We start from the raw sequence: 26606 nt of genomic DNA, 5'->3' as shown, positions 1-26606 counted from the left end.
TCTCAAACCTTTTGACACCCCCCTCATCTTTTGTAGTTATTCTTAGCTTGTGGCCTTCCTAACTCATCACCCGCAATCTGTTCCAAAGCTGAATATGTGGAGATTCATGTGTGCAAGATTTGTGGACTGGACTATTTATCCAACGTTAGAAGAGGAAAACCATAGGACATCCCTGATGCCCCTCCTAAAATTACACGCAAGGAACTGTAATTAGAACAAAGCAACAGTTTTTCCTGTGCCTTTTTCTTCCCAGATCAGGTTGGGGCAGTGGGATACTGTCACCTTGACAAATTGGGGGAGGATCCTAGCTCAGTGGTAGAGCACATAGTTGCATGGAGAAAGTCCCAGGTTCAATGCTTGGTGTCTCCAGCTAAAAAGGATCTCAGGTAACTGGTGATGAGAATTATTCTTCTCTGACTGAGACTGTGGAGAGCTACTGCTAGTCAGACAGTGCTGGGCTGAGCAGACAAATACTCTAACCTGGTATAAGGCAGCTTCCTGTCTCATGTGGGTCTTCTACCAGGGGCATTCATCCCAGTCAAGACTCAGCTGGGGTTGAGGGGCCTCAGAACATATCCATCCCAGGCTCTTGTTCTTCCATGGAACTTCATTCCCCCTTTAGGTTCCCTATACCCTCAAGTTTGAGAACCACAGCCCAATCTGCACAGGGATGAACAATTGAGGAACACATGCACACACCTTTATGGGGTACAGGCACAAGAGTGATAAGAAACAGGCAGGCAGAGATGGAAAGGAGAGACAGAAAACACAGAACAAAAGGTCAAGAGCAGCTACATGGTCAAGAGCAGCTACATTGGTCAACAGCAGCTACATGGCAGGGGGGTGGGGGAAGGACAAGTAATTCAACCACTTGCAGTCAGTTCACATGTCTTTTACAGGTATGTGCAAAATGCTAATATGTCCCCATAAAACAGTGATGTGTGCATATGGCAAATGCATGTTTCCAGCTGCATGAATCATACAGGTGCTAAAATTGCCACAGCCCCCTGCCACATAATGCATGCAATAATGCACACATGTTGGCACATCCAAATTTGTCACTACATTTGTCAGTTCTGGGGGAACAGGATATTTTCATCGAAAATCAGCAAAAGACAAAAACTACCATGTATCTTTCATTAGCTTGGTCTCCTGTACTAATGCCTGGAACTTTCCTTTATTCCCAGTAAAAAGAAGGCACTTGAATCCACAGGGCCAGATTAAACTGTCATGCTGCTTATATGTACATAGAGAAAGTTCAGATTTAAATGTTTTTGTATTCCAAATCCAAACTTTCTGTGCTGCCTTCAACATATGTGATATGTAGCCCAATCCTATGCCTGTCTACTCAGAAGTAACATTCAGTGGACATAAGTCCCAAATAAAAGTGCATAGGATTGCAGCCTTAGAGAACAATCCTGTGCACGTTTATTCAGAATTAAATCCCACTCAGTGGGTTCAGTGGGTCTTACTCCTTAATAAGCATATTTAGAATTGCAACCTTAGGGTGTTACAGACAAGGCAGTGGGGAAAGGACTCTGTGCTTGCAAACCCTTCTAGGGGCTGAAGGCAGATCTTGCAAATTATATCCATGGAACATAAGAGCTGTGCTGGATCAGACCAAGGGTCCATCTACTCCAGCATTCTGTTCACATGGTGGCCAACCAACTGCCCACGAGAAACCCACAAGCAGGACATGAGTGCAAGAGCAACCTCCCACCCATGTTCCCCAGCAGCTGAAAGATGGTGGTCTTCAAACTGTTCTTAGGAAAGCCGGGGGAGTTTATTTTGTGAAGATCAGTAGTAGGAGGGAAGGAGTCTTGAAAGACAGATTAAGCCACTAATCTTCCCAAGCAATGTACAGCCATAAGGGGTGTGTTAAGTACCAGCGGCTCAGCGGTGCTCTAGAATACTCTGCAATGGGAAGGGGGTTTCAGAAAGATGTTCAGGAGTTACTTGGCAGACCAGTTGCTGGCTTCCTGAAGCTAGAAAGCTTGAAAAGCACCGGTATACAAGCTTAAACAGGATTTGATACACCCTCGGATTTCATGAAGTCACCATAATTCTCCTTTAACATTTCATGGTTGAAATCTTGTGCACCGTGTTGTTTCCCATACGTTTTGGTTGCTTGCAAGACTGGAACATTTTGATACTTTCCTCTGGCCGTATCTTTTTAGTTCCTTGAAAAATTTCCAGTGTGTTTAAAACAAGCAAACAAATGAAAAACCAAAAAACGTTCTCCAAAAAAGAAGAACCTATACAATCCAAAATGTGAACTTGGAAAATTACTTTGGGGAGTAAGTGTGAGGACCTCAGCTGGGAAAAGGTTGCTCTTTTCCTCCATCTCCTATTGATTTTAAAAGAAAATCTTTACTTTCCCCATGTATGTTTTAGACTTCTGGCAGTTGAAGTGTGGTGCTTTTTCCAAGTGGTAAAGAGGCCATCAATGTTAAGCCATCAAAAGCAGTCACTTGGCACAGCCAGATAAGGTGCCTGACAATATTTTCTGTTCCCAGAAGCACAGCTTGTTTCATTGTTCATTTGATGGACCAAATTTTAAGAAAAACAGCTTTTAAGGCTGGCTCTTTTCCTGTTTCCTTATTCTCATTATATTTTTCAGCATGAATTTTATATACACAAAAACCTTGCGTGGAATTTGCACTTAATCAGGGACAGGCACTAGGCTACAAGTGCATTAGAGAATTCAATCCGACAGTTTTTGGTGGGGTTTGCAAGGAGTATTCATATCCCTCAACGGTATTATTCTTTAATCACCTTCTGCAACTGGAATGTTAGCCAATAGCAAAACATCAGCATTTCTTGTTTGAAAACAGCACGTTCAGCTTAGGCTGGGCTTTTCAACCAATTGTAAGAGTAGACTGCATCTGAATGCTTTTCAGTTGATGTTCAGCAGGCAATCTGCTTCAGAACACTAAATTAATTTAGAACCAACTGCAAGGGCTTTTACAAAAGCTGTTGATTATAAAAGTTCTGTTTTATTAACTTTTCCCTGCTTAAATATTAGCAAAAATCCAAAGGGGGAGGAATTAACTATCCTCCACGCTATTTGGCACTGGTAACTAAGTTTTCCTCCGTAAGGCAGCTGGCAGCTGGGGCCTAGGGGATTATTTATCAGGAAAACAGCACAGGGAAACATGTTAACCCCCTAGTCTGGTGCCATGGTTCTAATTCAATCCCCCCATTATATTTTTTTTATTAGGGCCACGGTGGTTTAGTGGTTAAGATGCTGAATTGCAGACTGGAAGGTCAGCAGGACAGCAGTTCGAGACCCGAGTGTTGCGTGACCGAGTGAGCTCCCGTCTTCAGTCCCAGCTTCTGCCAACCTAGCAGTTCGAAAGCAAGAAATTGCAAGTAGATAAATAGGTACCGCCTCGGCGGGAAATGTAACAAGTGTTCCGTGCACCTCGGTGTTCAGTCATGCTGGCCACATGACCACGGAAGCGTCTTCGGACAGCGCTGGCTCTTCGGCTTAGAAATGGAGATGAGCACCACACCCTAGAGTCAGACACGACTGGTTGGGGACACCTTTACCTTTACCTTAATTATATTTTTAAAATGGATTTCCCACTGTTACACCTACTTTGGTCCTGAGAATTCCCACAGCAGTATCAGGCCTCCCCTTGCTTCTCTCTCCAGTCTCTTTGTCTTGAAATTAAAATCTGCAACGCTAGGGTAAAGGAACTTTTGTAACAAATTATCACATCTGGCTGGTTGCTTAAAACTTTTCAGAAATGACCCATTCTACCAGAGTAGTTCAGTACATCATGCTTCTTCCTTGAAATTTTGTGTGTTTAGAACCCAGTTGAGGTATAAAATAGCTTATAAGTAAGATTTTCTGCTTTCCTTCATGTTCTTATTCTTGCCAAGTAACTTTATAAAACCAGTAAAACTTGTTTATCTGTTTCAGGACCTCTGACAGCACAGTGGGTCTTTGTTACTCTTGAAAATGGGTCAACTGTTTAAGGGTCTTCTTTGTTTCAGATGTTCTGATGTTGTGGAGAGCCTTGCAGCTGGTTGGCTTGATCTCACATTCCAAAGTCTTTGGGCACAGGGCTGGCCCGGTCATAAGCAGGCTGAAGCAATCTGTTCCAGTGGTGGGAGTAGGATAAATGAAGACTGGAGGTGGTATTTGGATGGTGCAGCAAAACTTTTTGAAGTGCTGACTCCAGTAGGAGGGGGTGGCTATTTGGGCTCCACTTCTACGAAGCATTGTTTAGGCAACATTTTTCTACATTAAACTAGCCTTGTAAATTAGCCCACAATGGGACTTCTGCTCAAGCAATAGGACTTCCCTGTCCTCTCCTCCCCCCTGCAGCCCCCCGCATGCATCCCAGATCTGATCCAGTGAGTCCCCCAACTCTCTGGAGCAGATTTGGGGAAATCCATTCTGTTAGCAGTTTACCTCCCACTAGCAGTTGACCAGTGCTGGATCCAACTTTTATCAGCCCCTTATCATGGCCAATGGTTGAGAAGATGGGAGATGTAGTCATAGAATCATAGAATAGTAGGGTTGGAAGGGGTCTACAAGACCATCAAGTCCAACCCCCTGCTCAGTGCAGGAATCCAAGTCAAACCATTCCTGACAGATGGCTGTCCAGCCTTTTCCTGAATGCCTCCAGTGTGGGAGAGCCCACTACCTCCCTAGCTAATTGGTTCCATTGTCACATTGCTCTAAAAGTCAGGAAGTTTTTCCTTCTGTTCAGATGGAATCTGGCTTCTTGTGACTTGAGCCCATTATTCCATGTCCAGCACTCTGGGATGATCAAGAAGAGATCCTGGCCTTCCTGTCTGTGACAACCTTTCAAGTACTAGAAGAGCGTTATATCTCCCCTCAGGCTTCTCTTCTCAAGGCTAAACATGCCCAGTTTTCAGTCTCTCCTCATAGGGCTTTGTTTCCAGTCCCCTGATCATCTTCGTTGCCCTCCTCTGAACCCTCTCCAGTTTGTCTGCATCCTTCTTCAAGTATGGTGCCCAGAACTGGACACAGTACTCCAGATGAGGCCTAACCAGTGCTGAGTAGAGGGGAACTAGTACTTCACGTGATTTGGAAGCTATACTTCCATTAATGCAGCCCAAAATTGCATTTGCCTTTTTTGCAGCCACATCACATTGTTGGCTCATATTCAGCTTGCAATCTATAACAATTCCAAGATCCTTCTCGCTTGTAGTATTGTTGAGCCAAGTATCCCCCATCAACAACAGCTGGAAGGCCAGAGGCTCCCCAACCCTGAGTTGAAGTATACTGGGCTGGATACTAGAGTAGACCCATTGAAATCAAAGAGTCCAAGTATGACTCCATCTGGATCCTACTCATTGTATCTGAATATGGAGCTTATGCTTCTGAGTATTGTAGAACTCTTTTTCTATCAATCCAATTCTATAAAATTGCATTTATGCTAATAATGACTCTCATAGTGTTCTCTGATAATGAAACCCATGGGTGCACTAGGCATTAAAGTAATTTAATGCATTCTATAATAATGGGATCATAAAAATTAGAATGAGCAAGTAACCCCCCTTTTTTCTGAGTCAATTTCTGTTGGTGTGAGTATAGTTGCTGTTGTTTTTTATCTTCACAGACATAAATGTAGTGCTTTTTCCATGTTTTAATTTAAAAGAAAAACAAATTAAGCATGGCCAGACTAAATCTGTAAAGAAGGATAAATGAAATATATGGTGTTCAAGCTCTTTCACAGCTCTCAGAAGGAAATGATAAAACCTTTGCTCGTGTTGACAGGCTGTCTGCAGGCCTTTCCCAGGCAAGGTGGTGAGACTCTGCAGGCATGGATTAATGGTCCAGATGACTTTTGCCCAGGAAGTGCTTCCTCTGTGGAGGAATGACCACTTCTCAGCATTCCTAACCACTAAATGTCATTGCTGTTGGAAAACAGCAATCCCTGCCCCAACTAGGGTGACTATTGCACCTGCTTGTATGTAAGAAGCTACCTTACATTGAGCCGGATAACTGGTTCATCTAGTCCAGTGCTGTCCGCTGTTGACTGGCAACAGCCCACAAGATCTGCAGTAAATGCCTTTTCTAGCTCTGCCGCCCAAGAGCCTTTTTATCCATAGATGCTAGTGATGGAACCTAGGACCTTGTATGCAAAGCAAGGTGCTCTACCACTGAAAAATGGCCCTTTCCCTGTTTTGCTGTAGGGATAGTGGTCGCACTAGTTTCACAAGCATCAGTTGGATGGTGCCCTTGAGATCACTGTCTCTCTGTCACACCCACCCACTCATCTTGCATATGTACTATTTTGACTGTCCCTGTCATTAAAATCAACAACATAGTTTTCTCCCTACCCTTTGCCATTTTAAAATCTTGTTGGGTTTACATGAAGTTGGAGGCTTTTAGTGTTCTTCCTGTCTAGTTCTGATTTCTCAACCAGTATTAGGGACTACTAGGGATCTCCTACCCCTTGCAAAAGGCTAATCTTATAGTCATCATTTGCTCTGGCTTGCTCATGTTAAAAACAAACAAACACTTGAAACTATAAGCAATCTAGCTTTTCCCCGAGCAAGGGCCTTCATTTGCAAAGGCCTTTAAGGCTGCAATCCTGTACCCACATATCCGAGAGTAAGCCTCATTTACCTTAATGGGACTTACTTTTGAGTAGATATGGACAGGATTGCACTAGAAAACACTAACAGGCACTCTTGTGTGATGACTTCATCTATTCTTTTTGAGCCATGGACTTTAAACAAAAGTTGTGTCTTAACTTTTTAAAAAAACATGCTAAGCTTTTCCTATTTATATTCTCTCTATATTTCAAAAATTTTATAGATATTTTGATAACTCCAAAGAGGAAAATTGAAAGAGGGTTGTTTTTTTCTCCCTGTTCATCTGTTCTTTGTGATGGCCTGGCCTTAAATCAAGAATGGGTCAAGCCTGATTTCTGACAGGTGCCTCCTGGCAAAAAAGAACCCACTTCATTTCATTCTCTTCTTTTTTAAAATGGTTACTCTTTAAAAATTTATTTTTTTGCTAAGTGCTTATTTTTAGAGGTGGTTTAATGTAAGATGTGAGCTTTCTCCAATGCTGTATGTTCTCTGTTACATTGGGAAAGTTTCAAACCTAATCAGTGTTAGTACTCATAAATTATATTAGAAGAGCTTTACTGGACATTTTTTGTTGTGGTTTTGAAGAGATTTTAAGGATTACTTAAAATGCAGAAAATATGTGGGCAGTAATATGATCAACTTATTTTTAAACTGTTTTTAACTAACTGGTTAATAATTCATATATTTATTGTCTTAACCTCCATTACCCCCACTCCAAATGTGTTCTGGTCACTTTGAAATTGAACCGTTATATTTGAGTATGATTATCATTATTCAGTACAATTTAAAGACTTGACATGTTTAAATATCCAAGTGTCATTTCACTAATGCAAGTCTGCCTATAGTAATATACCGTCCAGTTTAGCTAGTGTTAGCTCAATGTTTTAGCAAAACGTCATGAGTATATTCTTGTATAAAATGTCCTCAATACTGCCTCCTGTAGTAACTTAGCTCACAGTTTTAATAATAAAAAACAGAAAACTCAAATGTTTCAGTTTTATATTTTGATAAAATAGCAATATACATTGCATTTGAAAAGTAAAAAAGGAATGACCTGAAATGTTAGCAGTGAAAAATGTATTTTTAGCATATAGTGAAGGTTGTATATTTGTGAGTGGTGTCAGAGCTTTTAATACATTTACAGGGGACTATTACATATTGCCAAGGTCATATACAAATGTCTTGCCAGCTTTTGTTTCTGTCTCCAATCTGGAGACAGCACTTGTTTAAGAGTTCAGGGGCAGTAAGCAACTCTATACATGCAACTTCTTCCACACTGGTCTTGCATAGTAAAACCATCTGGTCTCCTCTGCAACTTGATGCTGTGAACTTGAGTACTTGTATACATGTGCAAGTGGAATATGATAAAATGGTGGAGTGGACTGCACTACTACAGACTGTAGCTGGGATATGCTATCTTTTGAGTCCATCCCCGTATAAATAACTATCCATTCAGCAAGCAAGGTCTAATCTTGCCTTGCCAGCTAGCTTTCTATTTGCAAGGAGTTGGATTTTTTACACAGGGACACATTCAAAAATTGTATCCCCTATCTACCATGTGAAGTGGTGGAGTCAATTCTACTAGAACTCTACAAACTCATCCTGACCTCTTGTCTACTGCATGTGTAAACTAGATTAAGGGAGCAATCCTATGGCGACTAGATAGTGGCTAGACGGCCATAGGATATGGTGTTTTCCAGGAACCTTGCATTCCGAGGTCGGTTCCTGGAAAACCGACCTCCCCCCACTTCCACGCTGCCTCGGAGGCAGCACAGAACAGCCCCGTCCTCCGCGCTCACAAGAGGGGTGCAGAGCAGCCAGAAAGGAGGGTAGCTGGGGACGTTCCGGGGTGGGGAGAGCGTGCTGGCTGGGGAATGCTGGGAGCTGAAGGACATTTTTCTGTCCAAACATGCATAGGATTGCACCCTTAGCTTTAATTCTGAATAGACATATATAGGATTGCACTATTAGTCTTTCAGGCGCCACAATACTTGTGTGTTTGTAGGATTGACTCCTGAAACATATTTCAGTTTCTGTTTTAAATCTGCAGAAGAGATCAAGAAAAGGTGGCAAGAATATACGGAAGACCTGTATAGGAAGGATAATAATATCGGGGATAGATTTGACGGTGTGGTCAGTGAGCTAGAGCCAGACATCCTGAAGAGTGAGGTTGAATGGGCCTTAAGAAGCATTGCTAATAAAAGGCAGCAGAAGATGACAGTATCCCAGCTGAACTGTTTAAAATCTTGCAAGATGATGCTGTCAAGGTGATGCATGTCATATGCCAGCAAATTTGGAAAACACAAGAATGGCCAACAGATTGGAAAAGATCAACTTATATCCCCATACCAAAAAAGGGAAACACCAAAGAATGTTCAAACTATCGAACAGTGGCACTTATTTCACATGCCAGTAAGGTAAAGCTCAAGATCTTGCAAGGTAGACTCCACCAATTCATGGAACGAGAATTGCCAGATGTACTAGCTGGGTTTAGAAAAGGCGGAGGAACTAGAGACCAAATTGCCAGTATCCGCTGGATATTGGAGAAAGCCAGGGAGTTTCAGAAAAACATCTATTTCTGTTTTATTGACTATTCTAAAGCCTTTGACTGTGTGCATCATAACAAATTGTGGCAAGTTCTTGGTGGTATGGGGATGCCAAGTCATCTTGTCTGCCTCCTGAGGAATCTGTATAATGACCAAGTAGCAACGGAAAGAACAGACCACAGAACAACGGAATGGTTTAAGATTGGGAAAGGAGTACGGCAGGGTTGTATACTCTCACCCTACCTATTCAACCTGTACGCAGAACACATCATGCAGTGTGCTGGGCTTGATGAAGCCAAGGCTGGAGTTAAAATCACTGGAAGAAACCTTAACAATCTCAGATATGCAGATGATACCACTTTGATGGCTGAAAGCGAGGAGGAGCTGAGGAACCTCATGACGAAGGTGAAAGAAAGTGCAAAAGCTGGGTTGCAGTTAAACCTAAAAAAAAAAATAAGATTATGGCAACCAGCTTGATTGATAACTGGCAAATAGAGGGAGAAAACATGGAGGCAGTGACAGACTTTGTCTTTCTAGGCGCAAAGATTACTGCAGACACTGACTGCAGCCAGGAAATCAGAAGACGTTTACTTCTTGGGAGGACAGCAATGACAAATCTTGATAAAATAGTGAAGAGCAGAGACATCACACTGACAACAAAGGTCCGTATAGTTCAAGCAATGTTATTCCCCGTAGTAACCTATGGCTGCGAGAGCTGGACCATAAGGAAGGCTGAGCGAAGGAAGATAGATGCTTTTGAACTGTGGTGCTGGAGGAAAATTCTGAGAGTGCCTTGGACTGCCAGAAGATCAAACCAGTCCATCCTCCAGGAAATAAAGCCAGACTGCTCACTTGAGGGAAGGATATTAAAGGCAAAACTGAAGTACTCTGGCCACATAATGAGAAGACAGGATACCCTGGAGAAGATGCTGATGCTAGGGAAAGTGGAAGGCCAAAGGAAGAGGGGCCGACCAAGGGCAAGATGGATGGATGATATTCTGGAGGTGACGGACTCGACCTTGGAGGAGCTGGGGGTGGCGAAAGCCAACAGGAAGCTCTGGCGTGGGCTGGTCCCAAAGAGTCACAAAGAGTCGGAAGCGACTGACCGAATAAACAACAACAACAACTGTATTTTACATCTTTGCACTGCAGCTAGCTTCTATTTGGTTATTATACTGTACTTTTAAACTTTAAAATTTTTATATTGTATTTTATTGCCTTATATTTTATATTGTTGCGAACCACCCAGAGGGCTTTGGCTACCGGGCGGTATTAGAAAAGTAATAAAAAGAGGGTGCAATCCTATGCATGTTTAGCCAGAAAAAAAGCCCTACTGTCAGGGTGGACACTGAGCCCATAGAATCCCAGAGTAGTTCTGATTTGGAGGAAGAGCAGTCGCTTCTGGGAGAGGAGCGCGCCCCTTTTTCCCAGGGCCCGCAGCTGATAGAGATTCCTCCCACCAACATTCCTAAATTAGAAAGCAGTCCAGGGAGTGACCCAGCACTGAGAGCAGACTGGTTGGATGCACGGCGCAAACGCAGAGAGCGGCGCCAAATGGAGAGCGCGGAAAGGAGGCGTAGCGCCCGGTTGGCGCTCAAAGAACGGTTGCGCCCAGAGGATCCAAGGGAAAAGGGGAGGGATTCTCCCTAGTCCTTATATTCAGGGGTCTGCCAGTAATTGCCTTTCAAACGGGAACCAACTGTTCCAACTTAGGTCATAGGGATGCTGCTGCTCAGATCTAGTTGCTACCTGTAGAGTTGTAAGTTGTAAAAGAAGAATAAAGCTTTAAAAAGAATCCCTTTGTCTGCGTCTGGACTTGGCTACTGGATTAGACTGAGAGAGCCCTCCAAGGAGCCCTTGACACCTACAATTCCCAGCGTGCCCCAGCCAGCCATGCAATTTAGGGCACAATCCTATGCATGTTTAGCCAGAAAAAAGTCCTGCAACTCCCAGCATTCCCCTATTAGTAATGTTAGCTGGAGGATTCTGGGAATTGTAGGCTTTTCTTCAGTCTAAACGGGCATAGGACTGCACCCTTAATGACTTTTCTTCTGTCTAAACATGCTATTGTCCCTGTTGTTAAATTCAGTCTCTATAATTATAGAGAATTCATATTATCTACATTAACGAATTAACATTAATGAATCAAGGTAAGCTGGAGGTGGTCAAACATGAGATGGCAAGACTGAACATCGACATCTTGGGAATCAGCGAACTAAAATGGACAAGCATGGGCGAATTTAATTCAGGACACCATTATATCTACTACTGTGGGCAAGAATCCCTTAGAAGAAATGGAGCAGCACTCATAGTCAACAAAAGGGTAGGAAAAGCAGGACTGGGGTACAATCTCAAAAACGATAGAATGATCTCAGTACGAATCCAAGGCAAACCGTTCAACATCACAGTAATTCAAGTCTATGCCCCAACCACTGAGGCCGAAGAAGCTGAGGTTGATCGGTTCTATGAAGACCTACAACACCTTCTAGAACTAACACCAAAAAAAGATGTCCTCTTCATCATAGGGGATTGGAATGCTAAAGGAGGAAGTCAAGAAATCACTGGGATAACAGGCAAGTATGGCCTTGGTGTACAAAATGAAGCAAGACAAAGGTTAATAGAGTTTTGCCAAGAGAACACGCTGATCATAGCAAACACTCTTTTCCAACAGCACAAGAGGCGACTCTACACATGGACATCACCAGATGGTCAATATCGAAATCAGATTGATTATGTCCTTTGCAGCCAAAGATGGAGAAGCTCCATACAGTCAGTAAAAACAAGACCTGGAGCTGACTGTGGCTCAGATCATGAGCTTCTTGTTGCAAAATTTTGGCTTAAACTGAAGAACATAGGGAAAACCACTAAACCATTCAGGTATGACCTAAATCATATCCCTTCTGAATATACACTGGAGGCGACGAATAGATTTCAGGGATTAGACCTGATAGACAGAGTGCCTGAGGAACTGTGGACAGAGGTCCGTAACATTGTTCAGAAGGCAGCAACTAAATCCATCCCAAAGAAAAAGAAATGCAAGAAAACAAAGTGGCTGTCTGATGAGGCTTTACAAGTAGCTGAGGAAAGAAGGGAAGCGAAAAGCAAGGGAGAAAGGGGAAGATATATCCAACTGAATGCAGAGTTCCAGAGAACATCAAGGAGAGACAAGAAGGACTTCTTAAATGAACAGTGCAAAGAAATCGAGGAAAACAATAGAATGGGAAAGACTAGAGATCCTTTCAAGAAAATCGGAGATCTCAAGGGAATGTTTTGTGCAAAGACAGGCATGATAAAGGACAAAGAAGGCAGGGACCTAACAGAAGCAGATGAGATTAAGAAGAGGTGGCAAGAATACACAGAAGAACTATACAGGAAAGATCTGAATGTCCCTGATAGCCATGATAGTGCAGTCACTGAACTTGAGCCGGACATCCTAGAGAGTGAAGTCAAGTGGGCCTTAGGAAGCATTACTAACAACAAAGCTAGTGGAGATGACAGTATTCCAGATGAGCTATTTAAAATCCTAAAAGATGATGCTGTTAAAGTGCTGCACTCAATATGCCAACAAATTTGGAACACTCAACAGTGGCCACAAGACTGGAAAAGGTCAGTTTACATTCCAATTCCAAAGAAGGGCAATGCCAAAGAGTGTTCAGACTACTGTACAATTGCGCTCATTTCACATGCCAGCAAGGTGATGCTCAAAATCCTACAAGCTAGTCTTCAGCAGTATGTGAACCGAGAACTACCGGAAGTACAAGCTGGGTTATGAAGAGGCAGAGGAACTAGACATCAAATCGCCAACTTTCGCTGCATCATGGAGAAAGCAAGACAATTCCAGAAAAATGTCTATTTCTGCTTCATTGACTACGCTAAAGCCTTTGATTGTGTGGATCACAACCAACTGTGGCAAATTCTGAAAGAGATGGGAGTACCAGACCACCTTACCTGTCTCCTGAGAAACCTGTACGAGGGTCAAGAAGCAACAGTAAGAACCAGACATGGAACAACCGAGTGGTTCAAAATTGGGAAAGGAGTACGACAAGGCTGCGTATTGTCACCCTGCTTATTTAACTTATATGCAGAGTACATCACGAGAAACGCCGGGTTGGATGAATCAGAGGTCGGAATTAAGATTGCCGGGAGAATTATCAACAACCTCAGAAACGCAGACGATACCACCCTAATGGCAGAAAGCGAAGAGGATCTAAAGAGCCTCTTGTTGAGGGTGAAAGAGGAGAGTGCAAAAGCTGGTTTGAAACTCAACATTAAAAAAACGAAGATCATGGCATCTGGCCCCATCACTTCCTGGCATATAGAAGGGGAGGAAATGGAAGCAGTGACAGACTTTACTTTCTTGGGCTCCAAGATCACCGCAGACGGTGACTGTAGCCATGAAATTAAAAGACGCTTGCTCCTTGGGAGGAAAGCTATGGCAAACCTAGACAGCATAGTAAGAAGCAGAGACATCACCTTGCCGACAAAGGTCCGTCTAATCAAAGCTATGGTTTCCCAGTAGCAACGTATGGCTGTGAGAGCTGGACTATAAGGAAGGCTGAGCGCCGAAGAATTGATGCCTTCGAACTGTGGTGCTGGAGAAGACTCTTACGAGTCCCCTGGACTGCAAGGAGGTCAAATCAGTCCATCCTAAAGGAAATCAGCCCTGAGTGCTCATTGGAAGGACAGATAATGAAGCTGAAGCTCCAATATTTTGGCCACCTAATGCGAAGAGAAAACTCCCTGGAAAAGACCCTGATGCTGGGAAAGACTGAAGGCAAAAGGAGAAGGGGACGGCAGAGGATGAGATGGCTAGGTAGCATCACGGATGCAATGAATATGGACTTGAGCACGCTCCGGGAGGGAGTGCAGGACAGGAAGGCCTGGCGTGCTGTGGTCCACGGGGTCACGAAGAGTCGGACACGACTGAACAAAATAATGATAGAGAATTCATATTATCTACATTAACGCAGCGAGCATCCTTCCTCCTTGCGGCCACCACGCAGCAGGAGATATACAACCGAGGCCTCACTTTTTCTTTTCTAAAGGATACTCCAGTCCTGTCAGCCTCTTCGGGCGCTTCTGCCTGAGGGGGGCGGACATGCTTCCCGCCCTTTCTTGGGCCTCAGCCGAGAGAGGGAGAGGGGGAGGGGGCGGGGGCGGGGGAGGGGTGTTGTCTAGCGGCCTTCGCCGCGCAGCACGCATGCGCGAAAGGGGGCGCCGCTGGGGGCTGCAAGAGCCGCAGCTGTTTCCGAGCGGAAGGGCGACGCGGGGTTTTTCGCTTCGCGGGCTTCCCTCGGGTTCTGCTTTCCGCGTCCGGGTCGCCGCTCCACTTCGCCTGAGGCGACGCGGTGAGCTCCGGTGGGGGCGATGAAACACGGTCTCCAGGTCGCCGAAAGGGGAAAGGGGGTGGGGGAGAGATGGAGGCGCCTGCCACGGAAGAAACAACAAGGCGTGTCAGGGGAACGTGTGAATGCGGGCCGGGGATGGCGTGTTTTGAGGGCAAGGCTTCCATTTGTGTCAGGAGGAGGGTGTGGGGAAGGAGCTCCGGGCGTCCTTCGGCATCGTTTTGCTCTGAAGCCTGCGAGGCCCGACCCTTGGAGCTGTGTGGAGTCGGAACGCATGAGAGCGCCCGCTCCCTCCCCCTGAGCAGGTGCAGAGTGCTTTTCCCTGCGCTGTGTGATTGGAATCTGCCTGGAGTGCCGTTTTTCTTAGCGGAAAGGCAGGGTACAAATCAAATACATAACTAGGGAGACGGTTTCCAAGGGGGTAGGCGTGTACAGTCCGTTGCAGCAAAATCCATAAAGGAGTCTGGTGGGATCCATCTGATGAAATGGACTCTGGACCATGAAAGTGTATCCTGCTACGATAAATGCCTTCTTCCAAGGTTACCACAAGATTCTCTATTGTTTGCACTAGACAGAGTTTCTTGTATTCATCCCCCCAGGGATGCTAGAGACCTAGCATTGTTTTTCCCTAGCTAATCCCAGAAGAGTATGCATCTAGTAGAACCATCTTGGGCTGGGTTCTTTTATTGCTTCAGTTTCTATTTTCTGTACCTTTGAAACTAATACCTTGTTTTAAAACTGTTATAAGCTGCCCCAAGCACTGTGTATTCAGTATCAGTGCCTGATAGTGCATTCCTCAGAAGTAAATGTTGTGTTTAATAGAACTTTCTCCCAGGTGTGTATAGGATTTCAGCCTTAGGACGCAATGCTATGCGTGTTTGGACAGATAAAAGTCCCACAACTGCCCACTACAAGAAGGTCCTGCTGTGTTTAGTGGGAATTACTCCTTTAGTAAATGCATTTAGGGGGTTGGACTCGATGGCCTTGTAGGCCCCTTCCAACCCTACTATTCTATGATTCTATGATTGTAGCATTAATACCATAATAATAAATGTGTTGGGTTTAAGGTGCCACCAGGCATTCTATTTTTTTGTTTTTATTTGTTATTTATTTGTTGTTTGTTTATTTTATTTACAATATTTATCTACCATGCCACATCAAAAGCTTTCATAGTGGTGAACAGCAAAGATAAAAGAAACAAAGATAACAGAAAAGATAAAACAGCAAAGATAAAAAAAACCCTCTTAGATGAGAGAAGGGGATTCTTGCAAAGGGAGTGGGGATATGAATGAACCAGGGCTTTCAGGGTGGGGTTAGTGTGTTGAGCTGTACTTCTAGTAGATGGGGGCATTGTTAGCAGTAAGTCATCAGTATGGTTTTTTGGGGAACTCTTTTCTCAGGTTGTCAAGCACTTTTTTCATTTCATTTAAGTTTCCTATAGGGGGTAGGATGTTGATGCTTCTTGATCCTCCGTGCATGTTTACTTGAAAGGTGTCCCATAGAATTCCAGAAGTTTTACTTCCAAGTAAGTATGCAGAGGATTACAGTGGTAACTTCTTTCTCTTAGGACTGGAAATCCTAACAAGTGGTGACTTAGCTTTTGTAGTAGAGATTAGGGCAGTGTTTTTCAAACTCTTTATACCTGAGGCACAGTTGGGGGTGGTGGTTATGGGCTGAAAGTAGATAAACTCAGAAATATATATTTCCTCTGTAGAACAACAGGCAGACATCTTCCGTGCAACCACAGGATAGCCCAGTTAATATAGCCTCCTGTATACCATCCTTTGCCCAGTCAGTCAAGGGCTCAGGAAGGGGACTGTGGAGTGATGATGCTTCTGGGATTCCCCCATGCTCGTCAGCGGTAGCACAAGCTGCATCAAAGAATTTTGGTGTAAACTTATTCCTTCTTTCAAGGTAACGTCACTGTCTATATTTTGTTTGAAAGAAGGGGGGTCAGTGCTGCATGGACTCTCCCACCTCTGAGATGCAGAGTAATAGATGCATCAAATATGGTGGGTTTATTTTTCAAGGCACTTCTGCTCCTGTCATGGCTTAGATTGGAAATTCCTGGACTGGTATGGTCAGATGCAGAGGAGGACAAGTCTCAGAATGTTCTGTTCACTAGTTTATCTGATTCATCCATCTTTCTTCAGAAAGGGATTCTGTGGGTAGGTAACATTAAATATAATGTTAGATAATTAAATATAATCATTAAATATAATGATAGAAATATACTTATAACATAAAATTGAATCTTGGCACATCCTGTTTCTCATGCAGGGGGTAGAAAGGTGATCACAACCCCCCAAATAAATCCCTTTTCCTTTGTATTTGGCTACCCTACCATTGGAAAACCTGAGTTGCTGCCTTAGGTCCTCATTTGGTACGCTTGGGAAAAACACACAGGAGTTTTGCCACCTCTTCTCTCCCTTAACAGATAGATGCTCATCTTCACCAACCCCCTCCTAGTGGAGAATGCAGCCCAAGAAAAATCTGGACTCAGCTGACACCCATGGATAGGCACCCTGGCGCCATCCAGATGTTTTGGAGGGCACAAGGTTGCCTAGTACTGCCTTTAGCCATAGGGAGATGCTACCTATTCTAGCTAAACCAGTACATAATTTTCCTTTTTTATTTTCTAGTATTTATTTGTTAAATCATGCATATCTCACCTTTCTGTTCCAAAATGGAACGCTCAAGACAGTTCATAATATTCCTAAACCAATAATTAATTGAACAATAATAATAAATCCAAAAAAGTATTGAACAACAATAATAAAACAGACCAATGTTGTCACATTCAGAGTGCACTCTTAAATAGCACATCTAAACGAAACAACATTTTTAACAGCAGCCTAAAGGCATAGAGGGGTGTTGCTAGCCAGACTTTGCATGGTATGGAGTTCCATAACTTCAGTTCCACCACTGAGAATGTTCTGTCCCTCATGCACCTCTGTCCACGAAGACAAAGGTGTATGGCAGATTTATGTAGGAGGAGGCAGACCATTCAGATAGTTTTGTGGAGTTAGAATGAAAAGTACATTGGGAATAACACTAAAATGAATTCTCAGGATATAATGTCATTCATTCTTGAATTTTCTCAGTTACATGTTTGCTAATGATGCTGTTTGCTCAATTGACAGTGTTTTGCATCCTTAAATAAACAGAGATGTCTGTTATCTCTCCTATCCCAGGCTAAGCTAGGCTAGGAGCTGTTCCCTTTGTATTAGGTGTCACAAATGTCTTGTGTACAGGCTTCTTGAAAAACAAGTTTATTTCTCACAGAAGACTAATCACTATACTGTCAGGCCCATTTGTACTTCAATAAACGGAAAGGTTGAACAGTTCTTGGAGAGCACAACTCAAAAAATTCTTACACACACACACACGAGCACACCCTCACTCTGTATTCATCCATGTAAACTGAGAAAAATGTAAGTGCCTTATGATTTCTTTTCAGCTGAGAAAACAGCTGAGTTGTCCTGAGCGATAGATTTTAATCTCTGATCTGCTGTCCCTTCTGCTGACCTTGTTAAATCTCTCTTTGACTTCCCTTCCTTAAGCTGCAGGCTCCTGCGCAGACCAGTGCTTACACCCAACATAAACAGCATGTGAGCTGGGGATAGATAAGCACCAGCTCCACTTATGCCTCTGGCTGAGTGACTTGTCAAAGAATCCCTCAGTGTCATGCATAGTTATGCTTGGTTGGCTGAGTGGTGATACCATTAGCAGCATCTGTCAGTCTGTTGACCTTGGCTTAGTGTAGGGGAAGCTCCTGGTGGGTCAGCCATCTGAGACTTTTTATCAGACCTGTTGCTGCTGAGCAAGTACCTTTGTGATGTCTTCTTCTGAAGATTGTCACAAATGTAACAAGAGGAATATATAAAGTAATTGGTTAATACATTTGGAGATCTTATTAGAACCTATCTGGCTACCTTTCAGGTGCTAATATTGTAATTATACCTAAGATTGCACTCTTTTCCTTGCTTCTTTTTCCCTTTGCAGCCCCCTACCACTCCAGTTCCCATCCACATGACCCTCTTCCTTTGTTTTTACGTATAAGTGTCTCCTTAAGACTCATCTCTTCACCCTGACCTTTCTTCATGAAGCCTCATTTCCTTTCCTCCCCTTTCTTTTCGTCCCTAATGTGTCTTGTCTTTTTTCCCTTTAGATTGTATTCCTTTGGTCAGGGCCTATGTTATTTTTAATTCTTGTACAGCATTTTGTAATGTTAGGCATAAGTTTGCATATTAGAAGAACTTGATACACAATAATTGTAATATTGCATTCTATAGCACTTGTGCAAAATGCTTCACCATCCTTATATTTCATATCTGTAGTGTAGGTGGTAGTTTTTCCCCTCTTCACCGTGGGCAGGCTGAGGTTGAGAGCTACTGATTGATTTGCTGGCTGCTCTGGGATTTGAACCACAGTACCTATTTGCTCAAAAGCGGGAAGCTGTGCAAAATCTGCACAAAGTTGCATTTTGTAATCACATCCAGTATAACTTGTGACAGATAACTGAGGGCTGAAGGCTGAATGTCCTCTGTATGTATCAGCCCTGCTTCTTATTTGTGTAGTAGTGTGTATGGTTTGTTTCTTCATCCCAACAGTCCTAAGTGCAACTAAAAACCATCACAGCACCTACTAGAGCAGGGATGCAGAACCTCAGGCCTGGCAACCAAATCCAAGGTTCCCAGTCTGGCTTTCTGGGGTTTCTCAGATGGCTACATCCCCTTTCCACTGACCAGCAATTATCAGGTGGTTTCCCGACTTTTGTGCAGTTTTCCCCCCATTCTAAAAGGTTGAAATGCCTCTCCTAAGGCTTAGCTACTGCCAGTAAGAACTTTACATTAAATTATGCTGGTGTGTTTGATATTTTGGTCCCGTTCCTTTTACCTGCCACTGGAATGCGACCCCTGAGAGCTTCTCCAAAATGGAATTTGGCTCTTGGGATGAGCAAGGTTCGGCACCCCTGTACTAGAGCCTAGTTTGAATTTCTGCAACCTTCTTGCACAATCCATTTTAACACTATGACTAAATGTAGACTCCATGACTTCAACATCAGCCACTTCCCACTTCTTGCTTCAACATCAGCCAGCTTCCTCTCCAGCCCTACCACTGGTTTTGTTTACCATCTAGCCTGAGGAAGAGTTTTGGAGAACCTGAAAGATTGCACAACATTTTGTGACCTTCAAAGTGGCCTAGTAAAGATATTGCCCTAATAATTTATTTTGGAACGTTTATTATGGCCATCATGGCTACTTTTACTTTTGGTGTAATTTCTCAGAGCAAGTGTTGAAAGTATGGTATAAAAGGCTATTCTACTCTGATCTTGCCCTGAGGGGCAAGGAGAAGATATTAGCTTAGGAGGATGGGTTATGTTTTCAAAGCAAACAAGGCAGGTGTCCATTATCCAGTGACGCTTGGTGTCAGTATTTTTACCTTGCTCTTCTGGTTCGTTGACATCATGAAAACAAGGAGGAAACTGTGAAATATAGTATATTTCACAGAGTTGGGAAGATGCTTTTAAAGCATTTTATTTCCCATAAAAGTCTCCAGTTTTATTTTTTTTATTTTTTTCCTTTCTTGTAAGTAAATGTTGTTCTTTTCATTCTGCAGAGCACTCAGGTCAAGGCTGGAATAACTACAAAGTTTTGGATTGCTGATCTGTCCTGTGGTGAATGTGACATTGGCCAACAGCTCCTTAATGATGAGGAATAGCTGAGTACCTTCTGATTGTCCTGTGAGTCCCATGTTTAGGTGAGGGGAGGAGAAGGAGGGTTTTCCACAGTAGCATTCCCCATCTTCTATGGGATCTTTAATCCTTACTTCCTTTTAACTGGACAAAAAGGTGACTAAATGGAAAAAGGGCTTTGCTTCCCTTCATCCATCCCTCTGTTTTAAAGAAAAGAACTGTCAGCATCCAAATCCAGTAGATAATAAAGATGCATCAGCCTTGCCCTATTGCTCCTCCTTTGACAGGTTATTAATGCTTGTGTTGCATCGTATGCTTGTTGCTTACAGAAGGAAGAAACTGAAATATGGATGGCTAGAAGAGAATCTTCAGAAATCTCAGTGTGTTTGTGGCTTAGAATCCTAGTTTCTATTCTGGTGCCTGAGCTGCTAAGTTTACATTGTGTGTTAACAGATATAATTAAGCTCCACCTTTATGGAAGGTGCATTTGGATACCACTTAATCTGGTGCACTGTTATAAGGACACCTGGCCATTTGTTGGGCAAAAGAATGGCATGGTTGTAATTCAAAACACTTACCCTACAGTTTGAATATTATGCTAACTGTAGCAAGAGTTGGGCAGTGAAGCATATTACCAGGGGAATTTGTGAAATCAAGGAAGACTATATAAGTGCTTGCCAGGAATAGGTTTCATTGCGCTCCCCTCTCTATGTTGGACTACATAATTAATGGCATTCCTTCTGGCTCTGAAGTCTACAAGCTAGCTTAATTGTGGAACATGATTATGTAACCGCTTAAGATGTAATTGGGATTCTTTTTATCACTGCTTATACCAGCCTTCCCCAACTTGATGTCCTCCAGGTGCTTGTGTATGAGGCTGTGATCTTCTGCATGCTTCCTTAGGAACCGCAAGTCTCAAGTGAGAAGGGAAACAGCTGATAGAACCATAGCGTTGGAAGGGGCCTACAAGAACATTGAGTCCAACCCCCTGCTCAATGCAGGAAGGAAGCCTGATTCCCAGGCGGTCTCCCATCCAAGTACTAACCAGGGTTGACCATGCTTAGCTGTGTTGGACTACAACTCCCATGGCTGGCTGGGGGATGCTTGGAGTTGTAGTCCAACACAGCTGGAGGGCACAAGATTGGGGAAGGCTGGCTTACACAGTTTAACTGTAATAAAACAAATGTGGAGTTTGCCCTCATCTGCATTTATAACGAGCAAATAATTTTCTTTAAGGATGAAATATTATGAAGCTAATGTATAGTTCGTGGAGCTACAGTTTTGGCCTTTGATTTATTTGTACTTCCTGTTTGGTCTGAGATGGAAGAAGATTTGGTAAGTACAGAGCTATTTAGCATAATTTCTCTATAATATTTTCTGTAAAACTTGTTTCCCAAAACTTGCTGTTCACATTGAGAATAATTCTCATGTGGATTAGCTTGTTATTTCAGAACTGCTGCTTGGGCAAATCCTTAAATCGAACTAAAAACTCATGGCATTTTATCTCCTAAATTGCTGAAATCCTTTGGAAAACTGTACCTATATAAAACCTTGTTCTTGTGTTCGGTGTATGATAATGTTTTGAATAAATAAATATAATGGTTTAGTATGCTTTTAGCTGTTTAAATTATTTATTGCTTTATACTGTTTAAATTGATTTTATCTGTACACCGCCCTGAAATCTTAATGATATAGGGCGGGATACAAATGTTTTAAATAAAACAAATAATAAATAAATGATCAAGCTTGAGATAGTTGCAGCCTGCAGGCACAATCCTACCCACAGACAATTTTCTAGGGTTAAGCCAAGAAAAAAGTGGTGAAAGGAAGTAGGCCCTCAGCATGAATGGTTGTTGGGTGGGATGGGGAAAAAATGTGTTCCTGTTGTCATGCCAAGTGGGCTGATTCCCTGCTTTGTTGTGCTGTGCCTATTTAATTGTCATAATACAGTGTGACAAAACAGGGTGGGTTAGCCTTGTTGGATGCACGGCCTCCCCACCACCCTTCACCCAATTCAGAGCAAAGTGATTGGCCCTCAGTGATGATATCATATAGCTAAATCAGATTGGCTGTATGATGCCAGAGTATCACCACTTTCAGATCATGACAGTTCATTCAATGAAGGAGCAAGAAGCTTTAAAAAGAGAAAAGAGGGGAGGAAGCACCAGAGCAGAAGATCAGGGCTGGGGGGGAAATGCAAATTGGCACAGGAAAGAGCTTGGGACAACAGCAGAAATTCAGCACAGCCCCAGTACCACTGTCACAACCTGTGTGGAAGTGTACTATGCCACCAAGTGCCCTGGCCTTTAGCTTGCTTTCCTCTTCCTCGTGCACTTCCAGCTACCTAACAATTTGCCCCCAGTTGTGTATGCTGCCCCTAGGCCTGCTAGAATTATGAGACCTCCAGGGTGAAAGGAATGGGCAGGCAGGTGGAGTAGCCATGGGGAGTCTTTAGATACAGTGTAACTGCACGCTCTCCAGTGGATATGCAGACAGATGAATGGCTGATCTTCATAGGATGAAGGGAGAGTTCTCTTCTTGATTAATTTGAGGCTCTGTCACTGTAATCAGTCCTTTGTGTTGAGAAGAAGGTCCTTTGCTCGTACTTCGCGTAGCCTGGCCCACATCTTGGGCAATTCATATTCTAGCAAAACATTTGTAAAGAAAAGTCTCAATTGCTTTGTTTAAAATTAAAAGGCAGCTGAGTAGCACAGAGAAGCGTGGTGTTTTTCTTCAATCACGGAGTTGTCTTTATTCAGGTTCCATTATTCTGTTTGGATCTGGTGCGTCTGAAGTCTACATGCTCAAATACAAAACTTGAAACAGCATATTGAATTTTCACTAAATGTTATAATACAAGACAGCATGTTTTGCAACCTTTGGGCATCAGCAAACTGCATGCAAATAAACATTTTAAAATTGTAAGAGACAAACTGACAGGTGGCTGAGGCCCCGGGGTATGCTGGGGTATATTTATAGTACCAGCTGTTTACAAATTTCTTAATGGATTAAAACAAAAGTTCTCTTTGCTTTAAACAAAGTGACCCCAGCAAATCCAGCAGGGAAAACTTTAAATGTTGGATCAAAATGATGGTGTTGCTTGGTATTGAGAATTCAGAAACCTTTCTGAATTGCGTCAAGCCTGACATCTTTAAATGTTTTGTCGTTTTAATAGCATGCTTTGTATTCTACAGCAAAAGCACTTAACATTGACTTGCTGTGATCTGCGTACAGAAATAGGGGTGGGGTAAGGGCAGAAATAATTGCAGCAGCCTGCCTGTTCACTTGCACAGTCTTGGTGCCCTTCCCCAATGATATACTGTCACTGTGAAAGGCTTCAATCAAGGGGGAGGTACACTGACACAATTCATGGGATTCCCCTGGTTTCATTTCATTGGAGAACCAATAGGGTTTGTACAGGGCTTTTGATCTGTCTCCCATCACTCTGTGACAACAGTAAACCTCAGCAGTGAGCACACAGCATTCTTCTCTGCTTATTGTTCTCTGGACTGGGACATTCAGTGTTTCATGCGTGAAATTGGGGAGGCAGTGTTTAGAACTGAACTACTGCTTAGATAAACAATTTCACTAAATATTTTGTTGACCCACAGACTATTCCAATTTGGCAGAACAAACCATGTGGTTCATCACGCAGCTTTGTGAGAAGAATCGGGACAAATCTTCCTTTAAAACCATGTGCTAGGGCATGCTTTCAGGTAAAATGCTGTATTTCAGACGTTCGGTACACCTGTGGTAAAGACAGCTTTAAATGGGAAGTACTGCTGTTTAGCCTTGCTTTTCAGTTAGTATAGATTGCTTTTTATTGATAAAGGGCCAAATATGTTGGGAATCTGTGTAAAAAGTTAACACTCGCTATCCAACAGTGGTTTAATGTTTTTTGGCCACTTTCAATCTCTTTTCTGAAGGCTTTATTCTGTAGTGAAATATGTTTATCTCATTACTTTCAGAACTAGTTAGGTAGAAGGCTGTTGTCGGAAGTGCAGCAAATATACTAAATACAAGCAAGCTCTCGTTACTGCCGTTTAGATTATGCTATTTCTTGTTACCTGCTATGTAACTGTATACCTTACAGCCCAATCCTATACATGTTTCCTCAAAAATAAATCTAATTGAGTTCAGTGGAACTTACTCCCTGGTAAGGGTTTCTTAGGAAACCAGGTGCAGTTCCAAAGACAAATTTTAAACCCCAACAGACCCGCCATTAACGTTAAAGCTTATAATCTTAAAAGGTTGCAGTGGAAAAATATGTGCATTGCCTGGACGCTGCTGTAATCCAAATGCTGGATTAGGAGGTCCTTGGCCTGACAAGCAAGGTAATGCTCATATACTAATATTGGTGGTTTAGTTTTAGTTTGTTTACATGCCACTTTTCCATTGTGGATCCCATGCCCAAACTGGCTCACAATAAACATAAAGTATCAAAATACAACACCTAATATTGGCGTTGGTGCGAAAATTATGCAAGACCAGAAAGCAAACAGCAGCATTCTCATTATTTTGAAAACTGGTAATAAGATTTTTAAGGGGCCAGTTTGTAACTTTTAGCTATAGGAGTTTTGCTATACTGGAACCTGTTGGTCACCCCAGGTATCAGAAGTATCAGCTGCTGTGAATGGCCTGGCCTTCTCAGAATTGGGGGCCAAGAATCTATGCCTTTCCTGTAGGCAAGCCATGGAGCTTCATCTGGGACACCTCATTTCAAAGTCAATACACAATGCTCTGTTGATGCATGAAGCTGCTGAACCACATCAAGAGATGATACTAATCTGCACTACTAACCAAACTTTATCCCTAGTAGTAGCAGCCTGATCTGTAGCATTGGTGTTGACCTCTACAGAAATGAGTGTTTACTTTAGCGCTACTATGGTTTCAGGATTCTCCTATCTGCACAATGCTTGCATAACACTGGGCTTGGAGAGGGACTTGCACTGTGCCAATTTCTCCAGCTGCTGAGAGGTTTTCAGGAAGCAAAGAATGTTTCCATGTTGCAGTAAATCCTTGCCTTGCCTTCCTCTAACCATTTGCTCCGTGGTAGGCAGCTTCAGTGGTCATGGGTTACAGTACAGTCTCTTTTCCAATTCTTGTTCAAGACACAGATGCTGGGAGGATTGGATCTAAAGGATGTAAACATCTCCATTGCTCAACCTCTAGTGTATGTTGCCATTTGCATTTGGCTAAAGTTTGCCTAGTTCAGGAGTGGGCAACCTGTGGCCCTCCAGTTGTCATTGGAGTACCACTGCCATCATTCTTGACCATTGGTCATGCTAGATGTTGCTTATGGCAGTCGGAGTCCCACAAATCTGGAAGGCCAAAAATTTCCCACCCCTGCTCCTAGTTCACAAGTATCTGTAATCCCATGTAGCATCTCAGGAGAACTACCTGCAAGCCCTATCCAGCATGTTTATGCAAATTAGCTATAGTCTCTAAATCAGCCTTCCCCAACCTGGTGCCCTCCAGATGTGTTGGATTACAACTCCCAGTATCCCTCAGTCAGTATGGATGCTGGGAGTTGTAGTCCCACACATCTAGAGGGCACCTTTGGGGAAGGCTGCTTTCAATTATCTTCAGCATGACTGCCAATGCTAAGGAAGTTGTCCACATGTGACTCCCTCCACAAGCAAACTCAGTGCTACCACCCCAACAAAAGTGGAATCAAAACAGAGCCACTGAGAAACTAGGGGCACGCTCAGGGAACTCCAAACTTTGCAGATGTACAAAAAAACTTTTTAAAAAACAAAAGGGAGCAACCTTCTCTCCCCCTGCCGACCAATGAGGACTGACCATACTCAGTGGACACCAGGAGCGAGGGGAGGTCGAATGTCCGTTGGAAAAAAAAAATGTTGCAGGTTCCACTTGCCTCCTAAATTCACTGGGAGTTAAGTTTTTAAGGCGAAGGTCAACCACAGATCTGATACTGAATTTTTAATAGAACCACATAATTATGCTAATTGTGTTCTCTTTCTGTCCTCCAGGCACTACCAAATGTTTCAGATCTCTATTTAAATGACACACCCCCTGTCCCCACTCTGGCAGATGTTGCATGGATAGCTTCAGATGATGAAGAAACATATGCTAGAGTCAGGTACTTCTTTTCTCTTTTTTCCTTTCATGCCAGTTGACTTCCATTCTTGGTAAGTCCCAGTACAACAATTCGGTACTTGCTAAAGATGAGACAGTCTTGAGCTGGTTTCCTATCTTCATTTCTTTCTTTTTTAATAATAGGTCTTTCTTAGGTGAGAAATTTCAGTGAGAAATTTCAGGTTTGCGGAGGATTCCGTGCCCCACACACAAGACATCAAGGCTCAAAGGCCTACTCTTAGATATATTCAAGATTAAATTGTAAAAGAAAGGAGTATATATTAAAAGCAATTGTTTTTAATATATTAAAAGTTGTTTTTAATATATCATAGTAAC

The 26606-nt window shown here is 42.9% G+C and overlaps 1 protein-coding gene across 16 annotated transcripts in view; it reads left to right on the top strand.

The window, feature by feature from the left end:
* The first annotated feature begins 14328 nt into the window (after positions 1-14328).
* Positions 14329-26606, top strand: part of MTFR1L (mitochondrial fission regulator 1 like) — a 31877-nt gene continuing 19599 nt past the window's right edge. For 3 of the 16 annotated variants that reach the window (XM_084815862.1, XM_084815851.1, XM_084815846.1), the window contains exons 1-5: positions 14329-14476; positions 20096-20219; positions 21408-21506; positions 23783-23887; positions 26165-26274. In XM_084815862.1, coding sequence (XP_084671988.1) covers positions 21492-21506; positions 23783-23887; positions 26165-26274 — 230 coding nt within the window. In that variant the 5' untranslated portion in view covers positions 14329-14476; positions 20096-20219; positions 21408-21491. Of the gene's footprint in view, positions 14514-16187; positions 16388-16503; positions 16642-20095; positions 20237-21407; positions 21507-23782; positions 23888-26164; positions 26275-26606 lie in introns of those variants that run through there. The other 13 variants (XM_084815854.1, XM_084815849.1, XM_084815855.1 and 10 more) reach the window with 10 other exon arrangements.

This window comes from Heloderma suspectum, chromosome 10 (assembly GCF_057233095.1).
Source record: "Heloderma suspectum isolate Gila_16-S chromosome 10, 16-S_ref, whole genome shotgun sequence".
Taxonomy (NCBI): Eukaryota; Metazoa; Chordata; class Lepidosauria; order Squamata; family Helodermatidae; genus Heloderma; species Heloderma suspectum.
The sequence above is the reverse complement of the archived record's forward strand: the minus strand, read 5'-3'. Positions and strand labels throughout refer to the sequence as shown.